This window comes from Macrobrachium rosenbergii, chromosome 50 (assembly GCF_040412425.1).
Source record: "Macrobrachium rosenbergii isolate ZJJX-2024 chromosome 50, ASM4041242v1, whole genome shotgun sequence".
NCBI classification, from domain to species: domain Eukaryota; kingdom Metazoa; phylum Arthropoda; class Malacostraca; order Decapoda; family Palaemonidae; genus Macrobrachium; species Macrobrachium rosenbergii.
In genome coordinates this window covers 26818038-26838365 of record NC_089790.1, presented here as the reverse complement: position 1 = coordinate 26838365, position 20328 = coordinate 26818038, and the positions used below count along the sequence as shown (strand labels likewise).

Sequence of the window (20328 nt, the reverse complement as noted above, 5' to 3'; positions counted from 1 at the left end):
GGTTAAAGCTATTGAGAATGGTTATGATCACCGCGCCTAATTAATGATGGCATTCCGGATGGGAAGCATTATAAATGCTGATTACATCTGGGTATCCTGGTTCATTAATCTCTGAATCCCATTACCTGCCAATGATATATATATATATTTATATATATACATATATATATATATATATATATATATATATATATATATATATATATATATATATATATATATATATATATATATAGATATAGATATATATATATAGCATATGTATATATATATATATGTGTTTGTATTTATACACACACGCATACACACACACACACACACACACACATATATATATATATATATATATATATATATATATATATATATATATATATATATATATATAGAGAGAGAGAGAGAGAGAGAGAGAGAGAGAGAGAGAGAGAGAGAGAGAGAGAGAGAGAGAGAGAGAACGAATTTGCAACTGCTTGTAAGTGGAAAAAAACTTAGATTAAATATTAGCAAAAGGAGGGTCATGAGGGGAGAAAAGAAACCAAGATGGTCAACGATTGTCAGTATGGTTTGTTGACGAATAAAAGTGTTTGCTTAATCGATATTTAAAGGTAGATATATCAGTTGATGGTAAGATGAGAGAAGCGGTGATGCACAGAATGTTTGAAACAAGGAAGGTTCCAGGAAGTTTTCTACAGATTGAAAGGGTATTTTTTGCTGAAGCCAAGGATGGAATGTGTATATATATAAACTGTTGTGACGACTCTCCTTCTCTGAAGTGAATACAGTTGCTGAATGCGAATGAAAAAAGGTTTGAAGCTGTAGAGATTAGAAGATCAAGGATTCAGGTCCCCAGATTAGACATAATTTTCTTTAGCATTTTGTTTGGTTAATTCTTGAACTCTTAAGCTTCTCGTGTGTGTAGTTTATGTAGCATAAGACGAATTGAAAGAGTGAGAAATGTGCAGATACGAAGGTGTAAAGGGGTTAGCTTAGGTGAAAGAATGGACCAGAGTGTTTTGAGATGGTCATGTGGAAAGACAGAATAAAGACAGACGATAGATTGGTGAAAAGCTTGCACAGTTTGGAAATATAAGGAGGCAGGAAGAGAGGAGACTCAACAAAGTGCTGGATAGGTGCAAACCAGGTATTTGAAAAAAAGGCCCTCAGCATTCAGAAAGCGAGTGCTTGGGAGATACAAGCGAAAGGCATAATAGCTGTAGGGGGTTTGACCCTTTTATGTAGGCATATGAAGTAGCCAACGTTGTGGAAGTTTCCTGCACTGGCTTTCAGCCATGTTTCAGTAGTTCAAGTGTGAATGTTGTCATGAGCATTGTATTGTGTTTATATATACAGTATATATATATGTGTATGTATGTATGTATGTATGTATGTATGTATATATGTATACATATAAATTACATATATATACACGTGTGTGTACACGCGCGCGCGCGCGTGTATTTGTGGTGTACGTATGTCTTTTTGTGTGTGTATTTTGCATGAAGACAACCGCTCACAACATATATTTTGATGAACTAATTCACCCGTGAGAGAGAGAGAGAGAGAGAGAGAGAGAGAGAGAGAGAGAGAGAGAGAGAGAGAGGGTGGGTGGGAGTTATGTTGTACATCGCTTCATCATTTCATCCGGAAAGATTCGGGTGAGGAAATGAGATTCAAACAGAACTTTGCTCTGTTGATATGCGACGGTAACTTGAGGTTTCTTGAGTTCTTTGTGAGTAAGGGGAAAAGTTTGTGTGCCACAGCTGGGCCATCATGCCATGGGCAAACTTTCACTAGAATCTGAGAAAATTAAAACGGTATTGCGAATGCCGAGATGTATTATGAGCATCATATACCTCCCGGACAATTTGGCGTTTCAGTTGTGGAAAGGAAAGTCCAAACTTGAGAATAAATCGTGTTTATTCATAAACGCTTCTTTTGTTCCCGAGTGGAATGAAGCTGTAGGTATGAAAGGCCTCAAAGATACCCCTCTAAGTTTGTGAGACGAGAGACGAGAGGGTAAATAAATTAAGAAATTGTTGGCGTTTACTGATGATTTAAAAGAAATATAGAGAAAGATGTGAAATCATTGAAAATATTTGTTATAAGAGAAATTTACCAAAGTTAAAGACAGTAAGTTGATACTGATATAAGCCCCTACTAGTGAAACTTACGAATAATGTAAGATGAAAGGTGAATCAGTTCTCTGCTGGAAAGTGTAGCAGTGACGGCATCATGAGTGAAAAGAAAGATTTGAAGACCTGAAAAACTTTTTAGCGACGCCGTAAAAAAAAAAAAAAAAAGGAAAACCATAGAAGGCTTCTTTGAGCTCCGTAACGTTCAATCACTTTATTTTTCTTTGTCTAAAAAAAATCTGAGTTTCCGCCGTCTCCTTTCTCTACAGAAAAATGCGAATATTTTAAATATTTTCCTCCGATGCTGTAGTTGTCACTAGTGAATTTCAGTAAGGACTCCTATGTATTTGATGTATATGACTTTTTGTAGTACATTTAACTTTTGTTTTTCTTTTATCAAGTTTTCTAATCACCGAATCAACCATGACTTGTATTCTGTATCCAAAAAATTAATAAATGATTTGTGAAATTTATGCTGTAAAGCCAAGCACTGGTGTTCTTTCAGCCATTCAGCGCTTAAGACAGTGAGGAGACAGAGAAAGAAAGAGTTGAACAACAAGATGAAGAGATCCCGAAAATAAAAAAAAAAGAAGTACAAATTGTGAGAAAGGGAGCGAGAGTGGAGTTCAAGAAAACATGTTCCAGTGGTGTTTCTTTAAAATTCAATGCATATAGAATGAACTGTCGCAACATTACTCGAGAAACTTCAAAGTCTGTTTCCTTTTATGATCCAGGGTCAAACACCTTATGCAATATTCCTGCGTCCCCGCTTTGGTTTTGGTTCCCCTCTTCAGCTGATTGGCTGTTATCTGCATCATTCCTTTCCTTTAACGAGATGATGATTCATCTGTCATTATATTGTTAAATTTCTAGGGAAGATTTAATACTCACATACCAAATTCCACAGTTTTTCCTATCCTCATCATCAACAAATCATCTGCTAACATGAAAAATTCTGCCATTTATTCTACTTTTTTTTACTTACACAAAATAAAAGCTGCTATATTTTTTTCCTTGCCTTTTCTAATCAGTAAGATAAGCACTGCACTTCGACCATGAGATGCCTTTCATCACCATCCAGTTGATTTTTGGTTTGTTTATACGAACACAAGTTTGATGTGTTCCATTTATACAAATTGAATGCATTCCATGGTGCATCCTTGCCAAACTTATGTTCCTTTTCATCACTATGAACACACCATACGGATTCTACTGTAATAGTAAGTTTAAACTCTGCTAGTTGAGTATAGACAATCGTTCCATAAACATTCCTCTTTGACTAAAACTGCTCTATTCTTCATCATTTTGCAGTCAGTTTTGCTAAATCCGTTCTCATTTTTATTCCCACTAAATGATATGTACGTTTACTATCTCGTTCTTCAACTTTTCGAAATACGAGAGGTCAGTTATTCCTCTCATTTACTCTATGGATAATCTCCCGATAAATAGACTTAACTCATCCTATTCAGTCACTCAGCAGCCGTGTCAACATAGTATCCAGCTACGATCCTGCTTTTGTAATTTCGCGTTCTTTGACTTCCCTTTTTGTGTGAGGATAAGATTACTACATCCCCCAATAATTACTCTGTCCCCAAAATAGCGCCGATTGAAGCTTCGTAAAATTTTGTTGCTGAAAGCCTTGCTTTTTATAGCATTAAAGGTGCTCACACATTTTCCACTTCACCAGCACAAATGTTATTCATAGTTTGGTGACGCATTTACTCTTCAGTTCCACTTAAGGCTCCATTACCATAACCAGAATGGGTTGAAAGAGCAGATTTCAATTTAACTGTCATGACATTCACATAGGTTTCACTCATACATACATACATATACAGGATATATATATGTGTGTGTGTATATATATATATATATATATATATATATATATATATATATATATATATATATATATACATACTGTATATATATATATATATATATATATATATATATATATATATATATATATATATATATATATATATATATATATATATATATATGTGTGTTTACAGTATGCATATGTGTATATATGGCAATGAACATGGAAACTTGTTTCACAGAAATGAATTTCTGACTCACCACGGGACCGAACCCCAGTCTTTCGAGTGAGAGTCCAGGGCATTAGCAGTTCGGACACAAAGGTCATAAAAGGAGTTGGAACCTAAGTACTGTGTACCTGAGGTTTTTCCCAGGCAGGAGATTAAGGCCTTTCATGACGTTCTGTCCTAATTGCTAATGCACTCTCACTCAAAAGACTGGGGTAGTTCCTCGTTGGGAGAGTGGGTTCCATTCTCAGCTAGCACTCTGCTGGCCGCGAGTTCGAATCTCCTACCGGCCAATGAAGAATAAGAGGAATTTATTTCTGGTGATAGAAATTCATTTCTCGCTATAATGTAGTTCGGATTCCACAATAAGCTGTAGGTCCCGTTGCTAGGTAACCAATTGGTTCTTAGCCACGTAAAATAAATCTAATCCTTCGGGCCAGCCCTGGGAGAGCTGTTAATCAGCTCAAGTGGTCTGGTTAAACTAGGGTATACTTAGGACTTCAGAGAGACTGGGGTTCGGTCCCGTGGTGAGTCAGAAATTGATGTATACATACATACATACACATATATATGTATTATCAGAAAGCTACAAACGTCCTTTAACATCCAATTCACTCTACCTCGGAAGTAATATATTTTCATATATGTTACCGAAGGGGAATTTTTAGTTGATAATAAGTCCACCGTCCCGTGAGGTCGAACCAGCGACGGACGAGGAATCAGGACTACAGTGACACACTAACCAGTCGGCCTCTTGTGGCCGACTGGTTAGTGTGTCACTGTAGTCCTGATTCCTCGTCCGTCGCTGGTCTGACCTTCACGGACGGTGGACTTATTATCAACTAAAATTCCCTTCGGTAACATATATGAAAATATATTACTTCCGAGGTAGAGTGAATTGATATTAAAGGACGTTTGTAGCTTTCTGATTGTATATGAATCACGGTGATGTGATAAATAGTCATATATATGTATGTATATATTCAATTTTGTGTTCTGTGTGCATTTTAATTAAAATAAACCTTCCAGTTCCTTACTTTACTTCACAGTCGTCAAGACGACCCGTGAGTTGGAGCTCGTCTGGTACAAAGATGATCCGATCAAAATCTACAAAAGACTGAAGCTTCCGCAGTTCGAGATGAAGGACATCTTAGCAGGAAGCTGCTCTCTCTCATTCCACATAGGTAAGTTTGTCATGTGCGTGTTTGTGTGTGTGCGTGTGTTTGTGTATGTGTGAGAGAGAGAGAGAGAGAGAGAGAGAGAGAGAGAGAGAGAGAGAGAGAGAGAGAGAGAGAGCGAGGAAGGGGATTGGAAAAGAAAAACACATATTTGTTCATTTTTTGTCCAAATTCCATAATTCGAGCCTGAGTGAGTGAATATTTTCCATATTGAAATATAATGACTTATGACTTACAGAATGAAATATTGCGTTCATGAAAAACTACGTATGAATAGATGAGCATGTAATGTTTGTTTCATAAAACATCAGCGTACACCCGAGTTTTAAGATAATGATGATATCTAAAATATACACTAAGAATTCAAATTCAATTGAAATATTTAAAATATGAATACCAACCATCATTTTATAATGACTTATTGTTTACGTTAAGCCCCAGAGAGAGAAAGCATTTATTCTAATGTCAGCATTCTATAACTCCTATGGTTTTGACCACAATAGCACATTTTACGTAGCTGTTTTTGCGCAAAATGAATGCAGATATATGTACATATATCTGGGTTGCGCATTACGACTGAAGCGAAACAGATTAAAACTTTTACCGTTAATTGAATGTCGTTATAAAAGAGCTCGCTGAATTTACGAAATGAGAAGAAGAAATTATACCAAAAATGTGATGCCAAATATTTTGCTACAAAGAGGAAATGCCTCGCTCCAAAGGGAATACCAGCTGTTGCAAAAATGTCAGTTTTAAGTGCTTCTGGTGAAATACTCCTTTTGTTTATAACTATAAACTCCGTAGTTCGTGTGTGTGTGTGTATGTATATATATATATATATATATATATATATATATATATATATATATATATATATATATATATATATATATATATATATATATATATATATATATATATATATATATATATATATATATATATATATATGTGTGTGTGTGTGTGTGTGTGTATCGCATGGCATGCCCTGGAGAGGGTCGAGTGCTGTCAGTGGACCTCACGTGGTGCGCTGTGGGCATTACTAAAGGATGTTTGCAGCGTCCCCTCGGCCCCTAGCAGCACCCACTTTTCACCCTTTTATTGTACCTCCGTTCCTGCTTCCTTTATTCAGTCTTGCTGTCCAACCTTTCTAACTATTACTTCTTTGTGTGGCAGGGGGTTTTCTCCTAGTTCATCATTAGATCCTTGTACTTCATCTTCTTAATTTTTTGTATCTATATTGCTGTCCCACTATTCAACTCTCTCATTTTACTGTCTTAGGCGCTGAATGGCTGAAAGTTCCCCAGTGCTTGGTTTTAACAGCTGGAATTTCATAAAATCAAATCATCACATAATATTAATGACTTTTTAGAAAAACAAAACAGCAGCACAAAAATTGCCGATAAACCCTTTTGTTAAAAAAACTTCTATTGAGTAGCTTGATGCACTTATAAAAAGGGTTCTGTACCAGAGCGTCAGCCACCCCTTATATACACACTGCACGACTAACCTCTATATTGCATGCACTGTTGCACTTCCTGGATTTTACATCTGATCAATCTAAAACTTCTGTCCATCTGGATGAAGAACTTTGGATTTTACTCTACTCCTTTCCACCAGCATAAATATCCTCTACATGACCAATGTCCTCAAAATTCTCGAACGAGTATTTTTAGCCTATTCTGTACTATTTTTCCAGTTTCATCCTAATTGTATCTCTACCTTCCTAACGTCTCCATTCTTCCTTACTCCACGTATTCCTCACTGACGTTCATCTTGAGTTTCTACATTATTCTTTTTAATTCACATTAAGCATCCACTCTTTAATTCCATACAGAATGGGGGACCCAACTTACCCTTTCCTAGGCAGACTCGCTGAACTTCCAAAATTTTTGCAAAGTCCCAGCTCCCTTCCCAACTTTCTTATTCTGTAATTCACAATAATTTACTTCCATTTTGCTGTAATTTCTCTCATTGCAAAATATTTTACTACCATCCATAACATTCATTGCTCCATCTTCCATGTTTCCAGCCGCCCTCATAACTTTTGCTAACATTCACTTTCAACTTCCTGTGCTTGCAAACACTTTCAGACTTTTTACCAGTGTCTGTAGCTTCTCTTCACTCACCAAATTGTGTCATCTTCAAGCATCGTTCACTCTAATATTGCCTGTTGTGCTATCCTGTATTTGCACTTGAATCTCTTGTCGTTTCCCGGATTACTCTCATCACTTTATAAAGGTGTTAAATTCCTCATATACATATCCTAACATGCACTTCACTTTTTTTCGTAAGAACTAATCACTCAAAAAATTACTTTATACTTCTTACACCTTTAACAGTGCAGTGTTATTAAGTGTATTGTTCTAACATTCTAGCCTTCTGCACAGCATATACGTCACACACTAGTGGATCCAGAAAAATTTCATGTTGGGGGCCACCAATTTTCATATTACACACACACACACACACACACACACACACACACACACACATATATATATATATATATATATATATATATATATATATATATATATAAATAATATTCTATGATAGATTTTTTATTTTTTTCCCATTTTTATGTTTCTCATTTATGGTATTATTATCTAAATCTTCAGTATTATTATTTTGTCATTATTTTTCATGTGTGGGCACGTGCCCACTTGGCCCCCCCTCTTGGATCCGCTAGTGACGCCACATAAATTTTTTCCCCTTTGAAACTTATGTACTTATTTTTCAACAAACTCCCATATCTATTTTTCTTGTCCGAAGTTTTCCACTGCCATACACTCTCCCATGTATTGTACGTAGCCATTTATCCCTAGGGTTTTTATTTTTACCTATACTTCCTTTATTTTTATACAAAGGAGCAGTTATTTGCTTGCCCATTCTTTTGTAATCATTCCCACATTCAAAAATACCTTACACACCCTGGTCAGCTGCTCGAGTACACTTTCATCACTAGTTAACTCACCATACACAAGGTTCTCACTTGTAACTCCATCAACTTCTAGTTACTTTTCATATTTCAGCATTTTAATTGGCCTCCGTACATCAGTAACAGTCACTTCCACAAGCACTATCAGATTTATATTACCATTTTCTGCTCTCACTTCATTCAGATTTAAAACATCATAGATACAAGATAGCATTCGCTTCAGACAGCATTTCTTCCTTTATTTATATACAACTTTTTTCCTTAAAGCTCTTGATCAAAATTCAACTAGATATTTCGTTGGATCTCACTTTTTTTATCATTCATCCTCCTTATTCTCCCTCACTTCATTCTTTCGTTATATTTGAATATAGTTCATTTTTCATGGTCCCTCTCGCTGTGTGCCACTCTCGTGTCTTCCCCGTCAAACTCACTCGCCCTTATTACATCCGTAACAGTTTCTGAATTTTTCCTCTCCAGTTCAAGATGCCTTATTTTTTCACATTTGCTTCAACCAGGCATTGGCCTCATACACGTCCAGATACACTCTTCTTGCCGTTACATCCATTTACCGTGCAAAAATGCAAACTTAAGCAAACTGCTTTCTTCACATTTTCCTCTTTTCCAAATTTCCTTGTGAATCTCTTAGTTTTGAAGCCACGTTTCCTCAACAAAGAAGCCATTTTCAGAACACATTTCAGCAAAGTGCTTTTCATTTCTGTTCAGGCGTACCAAGCTTGCAACTACGTTCTCTCTCTCTCTCTCTCTCTCTCTCTCTCTCTCTCTCTCTCTCTCTCTATATATATATATATATATATATATATATATATATATATATATATATATATATATAGAGAGAGAGAGAGAGAGAGAGAGAGAGAGAGAGTACATTAGCCCAGAAATGGAAAATAATTAGAAATAAAACTAAATTATTAATTTTAGAAGAGTGTGAATAAACTGACTGAATTTGACTAGAAACCAGGACAATGTTGCGGCGTGATTTGAGTGCAAAGGGAGGCAACAGAGAGAGAGAGAGAGAGAGAGAGAGAGAGAGAGAGAGAGAGAGAGAGAACAACGTAGTTGCAAATTTGGAACGCCTGAACGGAAATTGAAAGCATTTTGTTGAAATGTGTTCAGAAAATGGCTTCCTTGTTGAAGAAACGTGGCTTCAAAACAAAGATATATATATATATATATATATATATATATATATATATATATATATATATATATATATATATATATATATATATATATATATATGTGTGTGTGTGTGTGTGTGTGTGTGTGTGTGTATATATATATATATATATATATATATATAGAGAGAGAGAGAGAGAGAGAGAGAGAGAGAGAGAGAGAGAGAGAGAGAGAGAGAGAGAGAGAAAGAGAGAGAGAGAGAGAGAGCAAGCCATAGTCTTATACACTTATATAAAGGAAGATCATGTTTATTTCTAACAATGTGATAATAAACTGTAATGAATTTAACATTATTCATCTCATAAAAATCATTTTACTTATCATCGTGTTGAGTATTTATTTGAAAAGTCAGACTAGCATGTTAAGTTTCAATGGAACGAAATGATAGTTTTAAAAAGCCTGTCTAACAGAACCTGCTTCAGTTAATCTTCCTTTTCCACCCGATACCCCGTTTTGTCCAGGAAACTACAGCTGCTTGCAGGCTGCCTTCGAACTCCGGCGCAACGTGGGTTACCATCTGGTTCAGTCTTACCTGCCGACGTCGTTGATCGTCGTAGTGTCTTGGGTGAGCTTCTGGCTGGACGTGGACGCCATCCCCTCTCGTGTGACCCTTGGTGTGACAACGCTCCTCACGGTCTGCTCTGAGTCAACGTCTTTCAGGGATAAAATGCCCACAGGTGAGAACCGGATTGCTCGAAAACGGACAACTTAACCGAATTCGTCGGTAAGTTCTTGTGTTCGAGTCGCTATCGCTGGAAAATGACTGGAAGATAGAAGCAGAAGCCAAGAATTTTAGCTGTTAAAAAAATGTATTTAATGTGAGTCTCCCTATTCATGGTGAATGGCTAGCAGTTAATGAAATCATTAATCGCATGGGTACACTGGATATTGATATAAACAAGTGAAAAGGATAGTGGCACCTCTCAAGATCACAAGGCTTGTAGCTAGAGAACATTTTAATTCCTACAAAGATTATCCTACGTCGTGTCAGTCCTCCCATTACGCAACATGCATTTTCGGGCCTCCTGAATGTTAAGAACTTCGAAGAGTTCCAATACCATTTCTACTTATCTAGTCGGCACTTTTTATTGGTTTCCCCTCTCCTCATACCCTTGGAAATTTCAATTTATACAAACTAACAATCTTTTTTTCATCATAGTCTCCACTTCAAAACACTTTGGTCTGTCATTTCTCGTATGATAACTTTTTATATTACGCTTCAGTCCTTCTTGCTCCACATTTAATGTGCATGCAATTCATCGTAGCAACATCCATATTTCTCCTCTCAGTTATATATAACATCTTCGCATCATTTCTTTAAAGAAGAGCTAATTCAACAGTCTCTTCATATATCGTGATTTTTTTGTTTCCGCATATGCTCTCCTTTTGTTCTAAATCTTTTGCAAAGACCTTGAGGCCTTGCTTATGTCACCCATTCTGGATCCGCCCGCCTCTTTTCTTGTCCGACTGTAATTCATTACATTTACTACTAATTACGCATATAATTCTGTCACCTCTGTTTCTCCATTTCTCTACCTTTCATGTTAACGTCCATTGCTTCACTGTCGTGAATATCCTACTGATTCATATTAAGCAGTCAAAGAAATCGTAACACACCCTTATCTTAGACACACTTCTGTAAAAACTAATGGCTGTTGCTAGGTAACTAATTGGTTCTTAGCCACGTAAAGTAAGTCTAATCCTTCGGGCCAGCCCAAAGAGCTGTTAATCAGCTCAGTGGTCTGGTTAAACTAAGGTATACTTAACTTTTTTTACGTCTACATATTAAAAAAAAAAAAGAACTGCGCACTATAGCAATAACTTTTAATCACATCCATCAAATTACCTTATATATTATAGTTATAGCTTTTACAGACTCCACGCTTCATTGCTATTCAATCCATCCAAAATAATTTGTGGGCCAGTGCAAGTCACATGCAATTCACAAGTCCTTAGTTCCCTCAGACCCCTCGTACAACATTTTCGTTACATACACCAATGATTCACAAACTGCTTTCTTGTCTAAGTCGCTACTGTTCCTCCCTATCAGTCTTTCTGTTATTCATCGCATTTTCTCAGTCGTAAAACTAACATACATCTCTCACATATCAAGAACTGCGCCGCTTTCATTTTTACAACAGCCTTTTTTTTTCGCCTTTCTCAGAGTACAGAATAACATTTTTTTTCTCTCTCTCATCCTTTTTTGAGCCTTTCCCTCGACAAGACGAATCGCCCCCAGTCAGTCATTTAGTAGGACCATCTTAGCCATTCTAAGTGCCCTTCCTTATATCGCTCTTCTTGAATATTAAGACCCTTCCTTTCCATCGTCTGCTATTCTTTCCTCTTAAACATCCTAAACACTGATCCATCCTTGCACATACACTAAATATTTTACCATTTTTTAGCATCTCAACATTTTTCACCCTTTCATTCTTTTTACTCCACATCTGCTTCGCAAGGAGTTCGTTTTAACAGCTGTAAACTTTCTTTTGCATTTGTATTAAACATTTTTACTTCATTTTCATAAAGGAAAGTTAGCTTCCAAAGACTCTCGAAGCCTCTTTCTAATTTTCTGCGATTTTCCTTATTTCTGTGACTCACCTTTTCTCTCATGTTACCATCATTCACCTCGTCTCTCATTTTACCCTCATTCGTTATATTTACCCCCAGATACCTATGGGAATCTACTGCTTGCTCACTATTACATTATAGCTGTAACACAGACTATTGGCACTTTTAGAGTAGCAATACTAGGATGAACGACGTGATATATATATATATATATATATATATATATATATATATATATATATATATATATATATATATATATATATATATATATATATATATATATATATATATATTATATATACAGTATATATATATATATATATATATATATATATATATATATATATATATGTATGTATGCGTGTGTGTGTGTGTGTGTACTCGTGCGTATGTACAACCGTAAAGTAGTCGAGGAAAAACTGAGAGAAAAACTTTGGAATTTGTTCACGATTTGGAATGAAGAAAATATTAAAAGTCAGAAGAATTTTTAGTCAGACATTATCCTTGGAGGGAAAGTCAAGATCCACTTATCTAAAAATAGATTAGTTATAGTTTACGGCAGTTCAGGACTAAACCTTTAAAACTGTCACGGGAGTATAGATTTATAGTGACACATCTTTAAAGGGACATGAGAAGCATCATTTATCAACTGGGTTCCATACAAAGAGAGAATATTATGCCAGGTGGAGGCCAGTTGATATTTCAGGGATCGAAGAGTCGTATTCCCGAATACTATGTATTATATTACCGAAGAACTGATTTCTACCATTTATATAAAATATGCAGTAGAATGTATACTTGGTCTTTATAGCTTTGTTTTTTCCCACTTACGATGTCTGCACCCATATCAACAATATCGATTTGTCTAATTTTATATCACTAGAGAATGTTATCTTATCTACAAAATTTGATGTCTTGTCTCCACATTTCGTATTTCATGTTTTGCTACTCCAGATATTGATTGCAGACATTTCTTTTCATAGTTGCCATTTTAATTCCTTCTCAGTTAACATTTCTTCGTTTCCATAAAACAGATATGATTCCTAAAAGGAAAGCTATACAGATAGCTCCTTTCTACACAGATATTATCCTTCAACTTTGACATGTCTGCCACAGCCTTACTTCGTTTTTCCTTTTCGTAACCCCAAAAAAACACCTCTTGGATCTTAACGCATTGTCATCCTTGATAAATATTCTCTGCAGCTTCCGCATTGTTCCTTGGTCATTCATTTTAGTATAAGCCTTTCAGTATCAAGCGTTACAAAAAATTTCATGCTAATTATCTGGGCTATTGAACCACATCGTTATAGTAAGCAGCCAACATAGATATTGTCTCCTGTGCCTACAACTGCGCATGTGTTTTTGCATTGTGAGTACCTTCAAATTTTGTGCTTTTTTTCATTTCGGGCGATCCTCTTCCATACTAAAAATATTTTCTTTCCTCACCAAAAAATTTAATAAACAACCACAATCAGCATGTTTCATACAGCTTGACGAGCTCCAAGAGTTTTCCAACATTTTGGCATTTTGTTTTATTGTCAGCATCGTCCATATTAAGTGTTCCATTCTTTATCAGCGCTAATCTTCACCAAGACAAGTAATTGGGCTTCAGACTTTTCCCTTTTCACAGGCAGAATTCAGTAGCCTCGTAATATGGTAACGCCATGCAATGCACCTCTCTGTTTCTCAGTAATTCACAGACTTTCATTTCAATCTCTTATCTAAAAGGTAAAATTTCGGCCAATTTTTCCCATTGATTTATCGATCTAAATTTTTCGTTACTCTCACATTCGGCCTTTCATTGCACATGCGCTTAAAACTCAATTTCTTATTCTTTTTGGGTTATTTTCTTCTTTTTTATTTTTTTTATAAAAGTTTAATAGTTATCCTAGAGAAAACTATTCCTGACATTCATACTTTGTTCTGTTTTGTTACAAATTTCCTTCTACGCGAAATTTATTGAAATGGTTCACTTCTTATTTGCAACTGCTATTGTACTTTAAAACTAACCAACATTATACCCCATGCATTTCTCTGACGGCTTTCGCGTTTACCATTTGTTTTAACACTTGCGAATGATGTCCTATTTGAATAAACACAGCTTCATTTGTTCCCAGCGCTCTCCTTCGACTATTATCCACCCGCCCTCTCTCTCTCTCTCTCTCTCTCTCTCTCTCTCTCTCTCTCTCTCTCTCTCTCTCTCTCTCACTGTGTGTGTACCTAATTATTCGTAGACCGTTGTGGACGCATATGAGACGAAAAGAAGAGAGAGAGGGAGTGAACAGGAAAACAAAAACAGGACATGAGCGTTATAATATCAAAGCAAGAGGACCTCGACGAGGTAATCCTTACCCCTTTGGGTTAAAACCATTCGTAAGATATTTTCTCTTTCTCCCCCTATCTATATATCTATCTTCTGTCTGTCTGTCTGTCTGTCTTTATCCCCACCGTTTTCGAGCTCAAAATATCCATCAAAACAACGATTATGTTTCAGAGAAAAGTTGTCAAAGATAGATTAAACTTGAAGGGAAAAAGTTCCAGATACTTTTCCTTGGCATTTACAGATGTAATTTTTTTTTTTTATATAAGCGTCGCTGTGACTGATGGAGATCGACGACATGGGATTCTCCCGAGTGTCTGTCGTAAAATGTTTTTGTTGTATTTTTGTCGATGATTGATGTCGGGATCCGCCTACCGAGCCTCCCCGAAATATGTTACCGTAGAACCTTTGCAATTTGTGTGTCGTCGTTATCCCAACGATATATATATATATATATATATATATATATATATATATATATATATATATATATATATATATATATATATATATATATATATATATATATATATATATATATTATATATATATATATATATATATATATATATATATTTATGAAAATTTATATATATAGTATATATTTACATATGTATGTATGTAATGTATATATATACATGTATAATACACACATATATATATGTATATATATATATATATTATATGAAATTTTTTATCACACCGTGATTTATATACCATCATGAAGCTACAAATGTCGCTTAATATCAAATTCACGCTACCTCGGGAATATCCCCTGATGGGAAATTATTACCGAAGGGGAATTTATAAGCGATAAATGGATTGGCACCACCGGGTCGCGATCCTCGACACAGGGGATATTCCCGAGGTAGCGTGAATTTGATCTTAAGCGACATTTGTGGCTTCATGATTATATATATTCTATCTATATACATATTATATATATAATATATAATCTATATATATATACAGTATACACACATATATATATATGTATGTGTATATATATATATATATATATATATATATATATATATATATATATATATATATATATACATATATATATATATATATATATATATATACATATACATATATATATATATATATATATATATATATATATATATATATATATATATATATATATATATATATATATATATATAAATGAACGTGAAGACCAATTTTTTCTCAATCAGGTTTAAAGCATGACCAGACTACGTTCCTGTTTAGGTCTTATGCGTATTTTGATGACCTTTATGCTATGAAATTTTATATGAAATAACGAACAGTGATTGGCAGCGACATTTTACTCGCTTGTAAATATTTTTTAAGCTTATTAAGCTTTTCAAGTTGCCGTGTCTAATCGTACTTTGCAACCCTTCGTCGATTACCCGTGACAAAATCAAAAGTTTTAAGAATAAAAAGTTAAAATTAGTGTATTCATCTATTTATAAAAACTGGTGATGTAACTGCGTATCGTATAAGTTTTAATGAGAGAAGGCAATTATCTCGTTATTTAATTGCACCCATAACATGAGTTTATCAAAAGAAGATTAATAACAGAATTACTTCTTGGAGTCACTTCTGTTATCATTATTTATTTTCTTGGTGCTTCACATCTGCTGAATTTATTTATTCCTCAATGTCTTACTTCATATTTACATTATCATGTGTGTGTTTTTTTTTTTAGCTCTCGACATGTTATTCCTTTTAAGATTTCCCCTTCATAAAAGCTTTCTTAAAGTTGTATTTTGGCCAATATAAAACTTCCTTCAAGAAAATAAGGCTTCGGTGACTTACTTTTCTCTGCATATACATCCTACTATGGTGCCCTGTTCTATTTTCCATATCAGGTAGGATATTAAGTCATCCACAGAGAGAAATTCTTCATTGGAGGGGTGGGTAGAGCTCTCGGCTAGCACGCTGTTGGCCCAGCATTCGACTCTCCAACCGGCCAGTGAAGAATTAGAGTAATTTACTTCTGGTGATAGTAATTAATTTCTCGTCATAATGTGGTTCGGATTCCACAATAAGCTGTAGGTCCCGTTGCTAGGTAACCAGTTGGTTCTTAGCCACGTAAAATAAATCTAATCCTTCGGGCCAGCCCTAGGAGAGCTGTTAATCAGCTCAGTGGTCTGGTTAAACTATGATAATATCTTATATTATACTTAATCCACAGAAAGAGAGAAACGGTAAGAAAATGTTACATTGCTTTTTGACCTTCTTCAGTGTCCTACGTGAAGGCCTTGGACATCTGGATGGGGTCCTGCACGGCCTTCGTCTTCCTGGCCCTCGTGGAGTTCACCGTCGTCAATCACCTGGCGAGACACCACCGGCGTTTCTTTTTCTGGGGGGCGGCTTATGCCAGACATTCACTCAACGCTGCCCTGACCGGTGAAGATCACCTGGACGGTTCCTTGTCACTCCATTCCCTTGGAAAGTCGTCCTCTGTGAGACAGTCCACTGTTACTACTATCACTACGTCGCAGACATTGGCCTACAATTCCCCAAGTAATAATAGCAACCGGTCACAAGGACCTTCGCCAGAATTTCAGGAAGTAAGTTACTGGGTTCAGTTTGATATTAGGAAAGTTGATTAAGTAATTCATTTAATGTTTGAATATACATTTACCCCTCCTAATATACCGTAGATTTTGGTTCGACAAAACCCAGAACAGATGAAATCAGCAATGCATCATATTTGAGATGCCTGTGATTATCCAACAATATCTATATATATATATATATATATATATATATATATATATATATATATATATATATATACTTGTCTATGCATAAGGAGAGCACGGATGTCGTTGAGAATCATTTAAAAGAAGGTCAGTGAATATTGGGCAACAGTTACAGAAGAGGCGGGAGCAGATGGAGGATCTGTTGAGCCCAAAGCCGGTATCTATTTGGAGAACAAAAAAGAAGTGGAAATTGAAAAGTGAAAAAGGGATTTGCAGAGGAGAAAAAGTGTTTGATTAAATTGTCGTTTTTGGCCCAGAGAGGCTGGTGTCAAAGAAAGCATGTAAGTGAAGGCAGAAAAAAAAATAGGAAGAAAGGTTAAAAAATTATAGGAGGAGCACGAGCAAGAGATTTAGGGAGGAGAAAAACATTCAGTATAGAAGTGAATGCAGAACTAATGAAGTTCTGTCTGAAGGTTGAGTTCATAACAGTGGGAAAAGCTGTATTTTGTAAAACATAACCAAATAATGAAATGTTACAGTGTACAACATTATTTCTCTCTCTCTCTCTCTCTCTCTCTCTCTCTCTCTCTCTCTCTCTCTCTCTCTCTCTCTCTCTCTCTCTCTCTCTCTCTCTCACTTGGTTTCATCTTTCAGAGGGAACAAATTTAAAGCCATATTGTATATTGTATCTTGAACTTAAAGAAATTTTAATTACCTACATAATGTAAAACGTCATATGTAGAAATTTGCTAATTTTAAGAAAGACTGTAAGTTACTGTATAAACGCCTCCCGAATATAGGGTTATTTATAATCCGTAATCTTAGATTATAAGCCATTCACACATTTAAAGTATACAAAAGAAATAATGTGTAACAGACATAACGAATTTCCGCCTAACGTTTCCTTCGCCACAGGGCTCTCCGGAAGAGGATGGCGGCACAATTTACAAAATTGTTCCGAACGACAACTACCATCGTTACCAAAACGACGATTGTCACCCTTACACGGCAAGAAGTGGAGGAGAAACATCCTTCTCGCAAGTCACTCGAAGAAGGCCGTCTTTGGGAGCTGTGCCGAGACCAGATATCCAAAGCTCTGCATCGAGCAGTAGCCACCAAGAGGGTCTAGTCCTGCAACCCAGCCATTACCTGCAGGGAAAGAACATGCCGGAGATCCTTCAACCAGCCCAGTGCACAGAGGGGAAGGGCGTGTCGAAAGTCCACAAACTCCATTTCAAAAGTCCTCCGAGTGACCTCGAGTTGTCCTCTCTGCCCTTGAGATGGAAGCAGGAGGCTCTGCTGGCTAAGAAAATCGACAAGATCTGTCGAGCCGTTTTTCCTATCACATTCGGTGTGTTTAATGTAGTTTACTGGGTTTACTTCAAGGTTCTGGAGTGAAAGGGATGTTTTAACGCTTTGGAGTTACCTCCATGTAACGTCTTGTACGTGTCTTGTTTATATATATATATATATATATATATATATATATATATATATATATATATATATATATATATATATATATATATATATATATATTTAAAGATTAATGCTTTTGTCCAGAGATCATGTTCTAAGTTGATATATTGTATTTGTGTACGAAAAATGTGTGTGTTGGGGCCAGAATTGTTCTTAATGAATACTTATTCAGGTACTGGATTCCTCTTTTTCTTTTCTCTTAGAAATGAAATGGGCTTTACTGTAGTTAAAACATTCTATTACCTAACGGAGTACATGATGAACAATACACCCCGTATTGTAATTGTGTAAATAACATATCTGATTCATGAAAGTTAATTAAAAACCCTTGACTAAGTAGAAGTGAAAATAGCTTAATTTTTATTTTGATATCTTTTACAAATGTTTTATCTTCTAATTCGCTGGATTTTGGGAAAATGTCTCCATGAACGCATTTCTATTTTTATACAAATTTCATGATTCTCCACATTTCAGATTCACAACAGGCAGAAGGTGGGAAAATCACTATATTGAAATTTTTGGTCTCTACACACTGTGATGCCTAGTTGCAGATTGTTTGTGGAAATTTGCATGTGTGGACCAGATTGCTGCTGGCTCGGTGCTGCCATTTAGGAGAAGATGGGAGGGCGTATATTCATACACAAACACACACACGAACTTTTTTCTGAAATTTTAGTAAGATGTATAGGTGACAGGGGAAAGGAGGTGTTGTCGGTAGATATGAAGTTCCTGGAGGGAATGGGAAAGGAGAGGGACTTAGGATTACGTGTTGCGAAGGGGCCTTGATTGTTGGAAATACTTGGTTTCCAAGAATATTCAGAGGTGAGCTTGGTAAAGAGAATATGTCGAGGAAGAGTTTGATAGATCATCTGTTAGTGCAGAGTAAATGAGAGAGCAAGTTAATGGATATACTGCAGAGAAGAAATGTGGCTGGTGGTATATTTGATCATTATCTCATTGAAGCGTAAGTTAAGATAGGTATAAGTTGGATAGTTCTGTGAAAATGTGGTTGAAAAGGTGTACAAATAGGCCATGCGAGTTTGATAAGAGGGAAGGAAAAAAAGCATTTATAGAGAAAATTGATAAATTGTTGGCTAGATTCAAGAACAAGAAGTGAAAGGATTAAATGAAGATTTTGCAAAATTCCATAATGGCGTCATAGGAACAGCAAAGAGTGTTTGTGATCATAGGAAGGTAGGAAAAAGGAATAAAAATAATAACAGTAAGGGGTGGATGAGGGAATGAAAGGTTTAATGAAAGATAAAGGGAAATTATTTGAGGCACAGTTCCTTGACAGAAGAAAAATCCTTTGCACTTCCACAGGGGAAACTGATACGAGTCGAGAAGAAATTGAGAGATAGGAAGAAAAGTAATTAAAATAGGGGAAGAAGATGAGCAAGAACTATAACGAAAATAAGAATGAATGAGTATTAGCTTCCTGTCATCATACTAGGGAAATAATAATGGTTGTAGTACAGGGAAATAAATGCAGAATGATTAATAAATAAATGTACCCATTGATAACAGCAATAAATGGAAGAATATTGTCTTAAGTCAATATATTCCTGTGAGTATTTTGAGGATTTGTTGAAAGAGAGAGAGAGCTGAATGAAATTTGAGTGGATAGTTCAGCATAATTATAAGAATACTTGTGAAAGTGACTGGAGGGTGTAAGAAAGGCCATCTCACAGGTTGAACACCAAAAAGATAGCAGGAGTTCGGGGAACTGTGAATGAGATGCTGCAGTATGGTGA

The 20328-nt window shown here is 35.7% G+C and overlaps 1 protein-coding gene across 1 annotated transcript in view; it reads left to right on the top strand.

Annotated features, from left to right (window-relative positions):
• The window catches only part of LOC136832887 (glycine receptor subunit alpha-4-like), a 159717-nt gene extending 141134 nt beyond the window's left edge, over nt 1-18583 (top strand). The window contains exons 8-11 of the mRNA XM_067094545.1: nt 5233-5367; nt 9961-10176; nt 16632-16960; nt 18011-18583. Coding sequence (XP_066950646.1) covers nt 5233-5367; nt 9961-10176; nt 16632-16960; nt 18011-18493 — 1163 coding nt within the window. The 3' untranslated portion in view covers nt 18494-18583. The remainder of the gene's footprint in view (nt 1-5232; nt 5368-9960; nt 10177-16631; nt 16961-18010) is intronic.
• The last annotated feature ends 1745 nt before the right edge of the window (nt 18584-20328 follow it).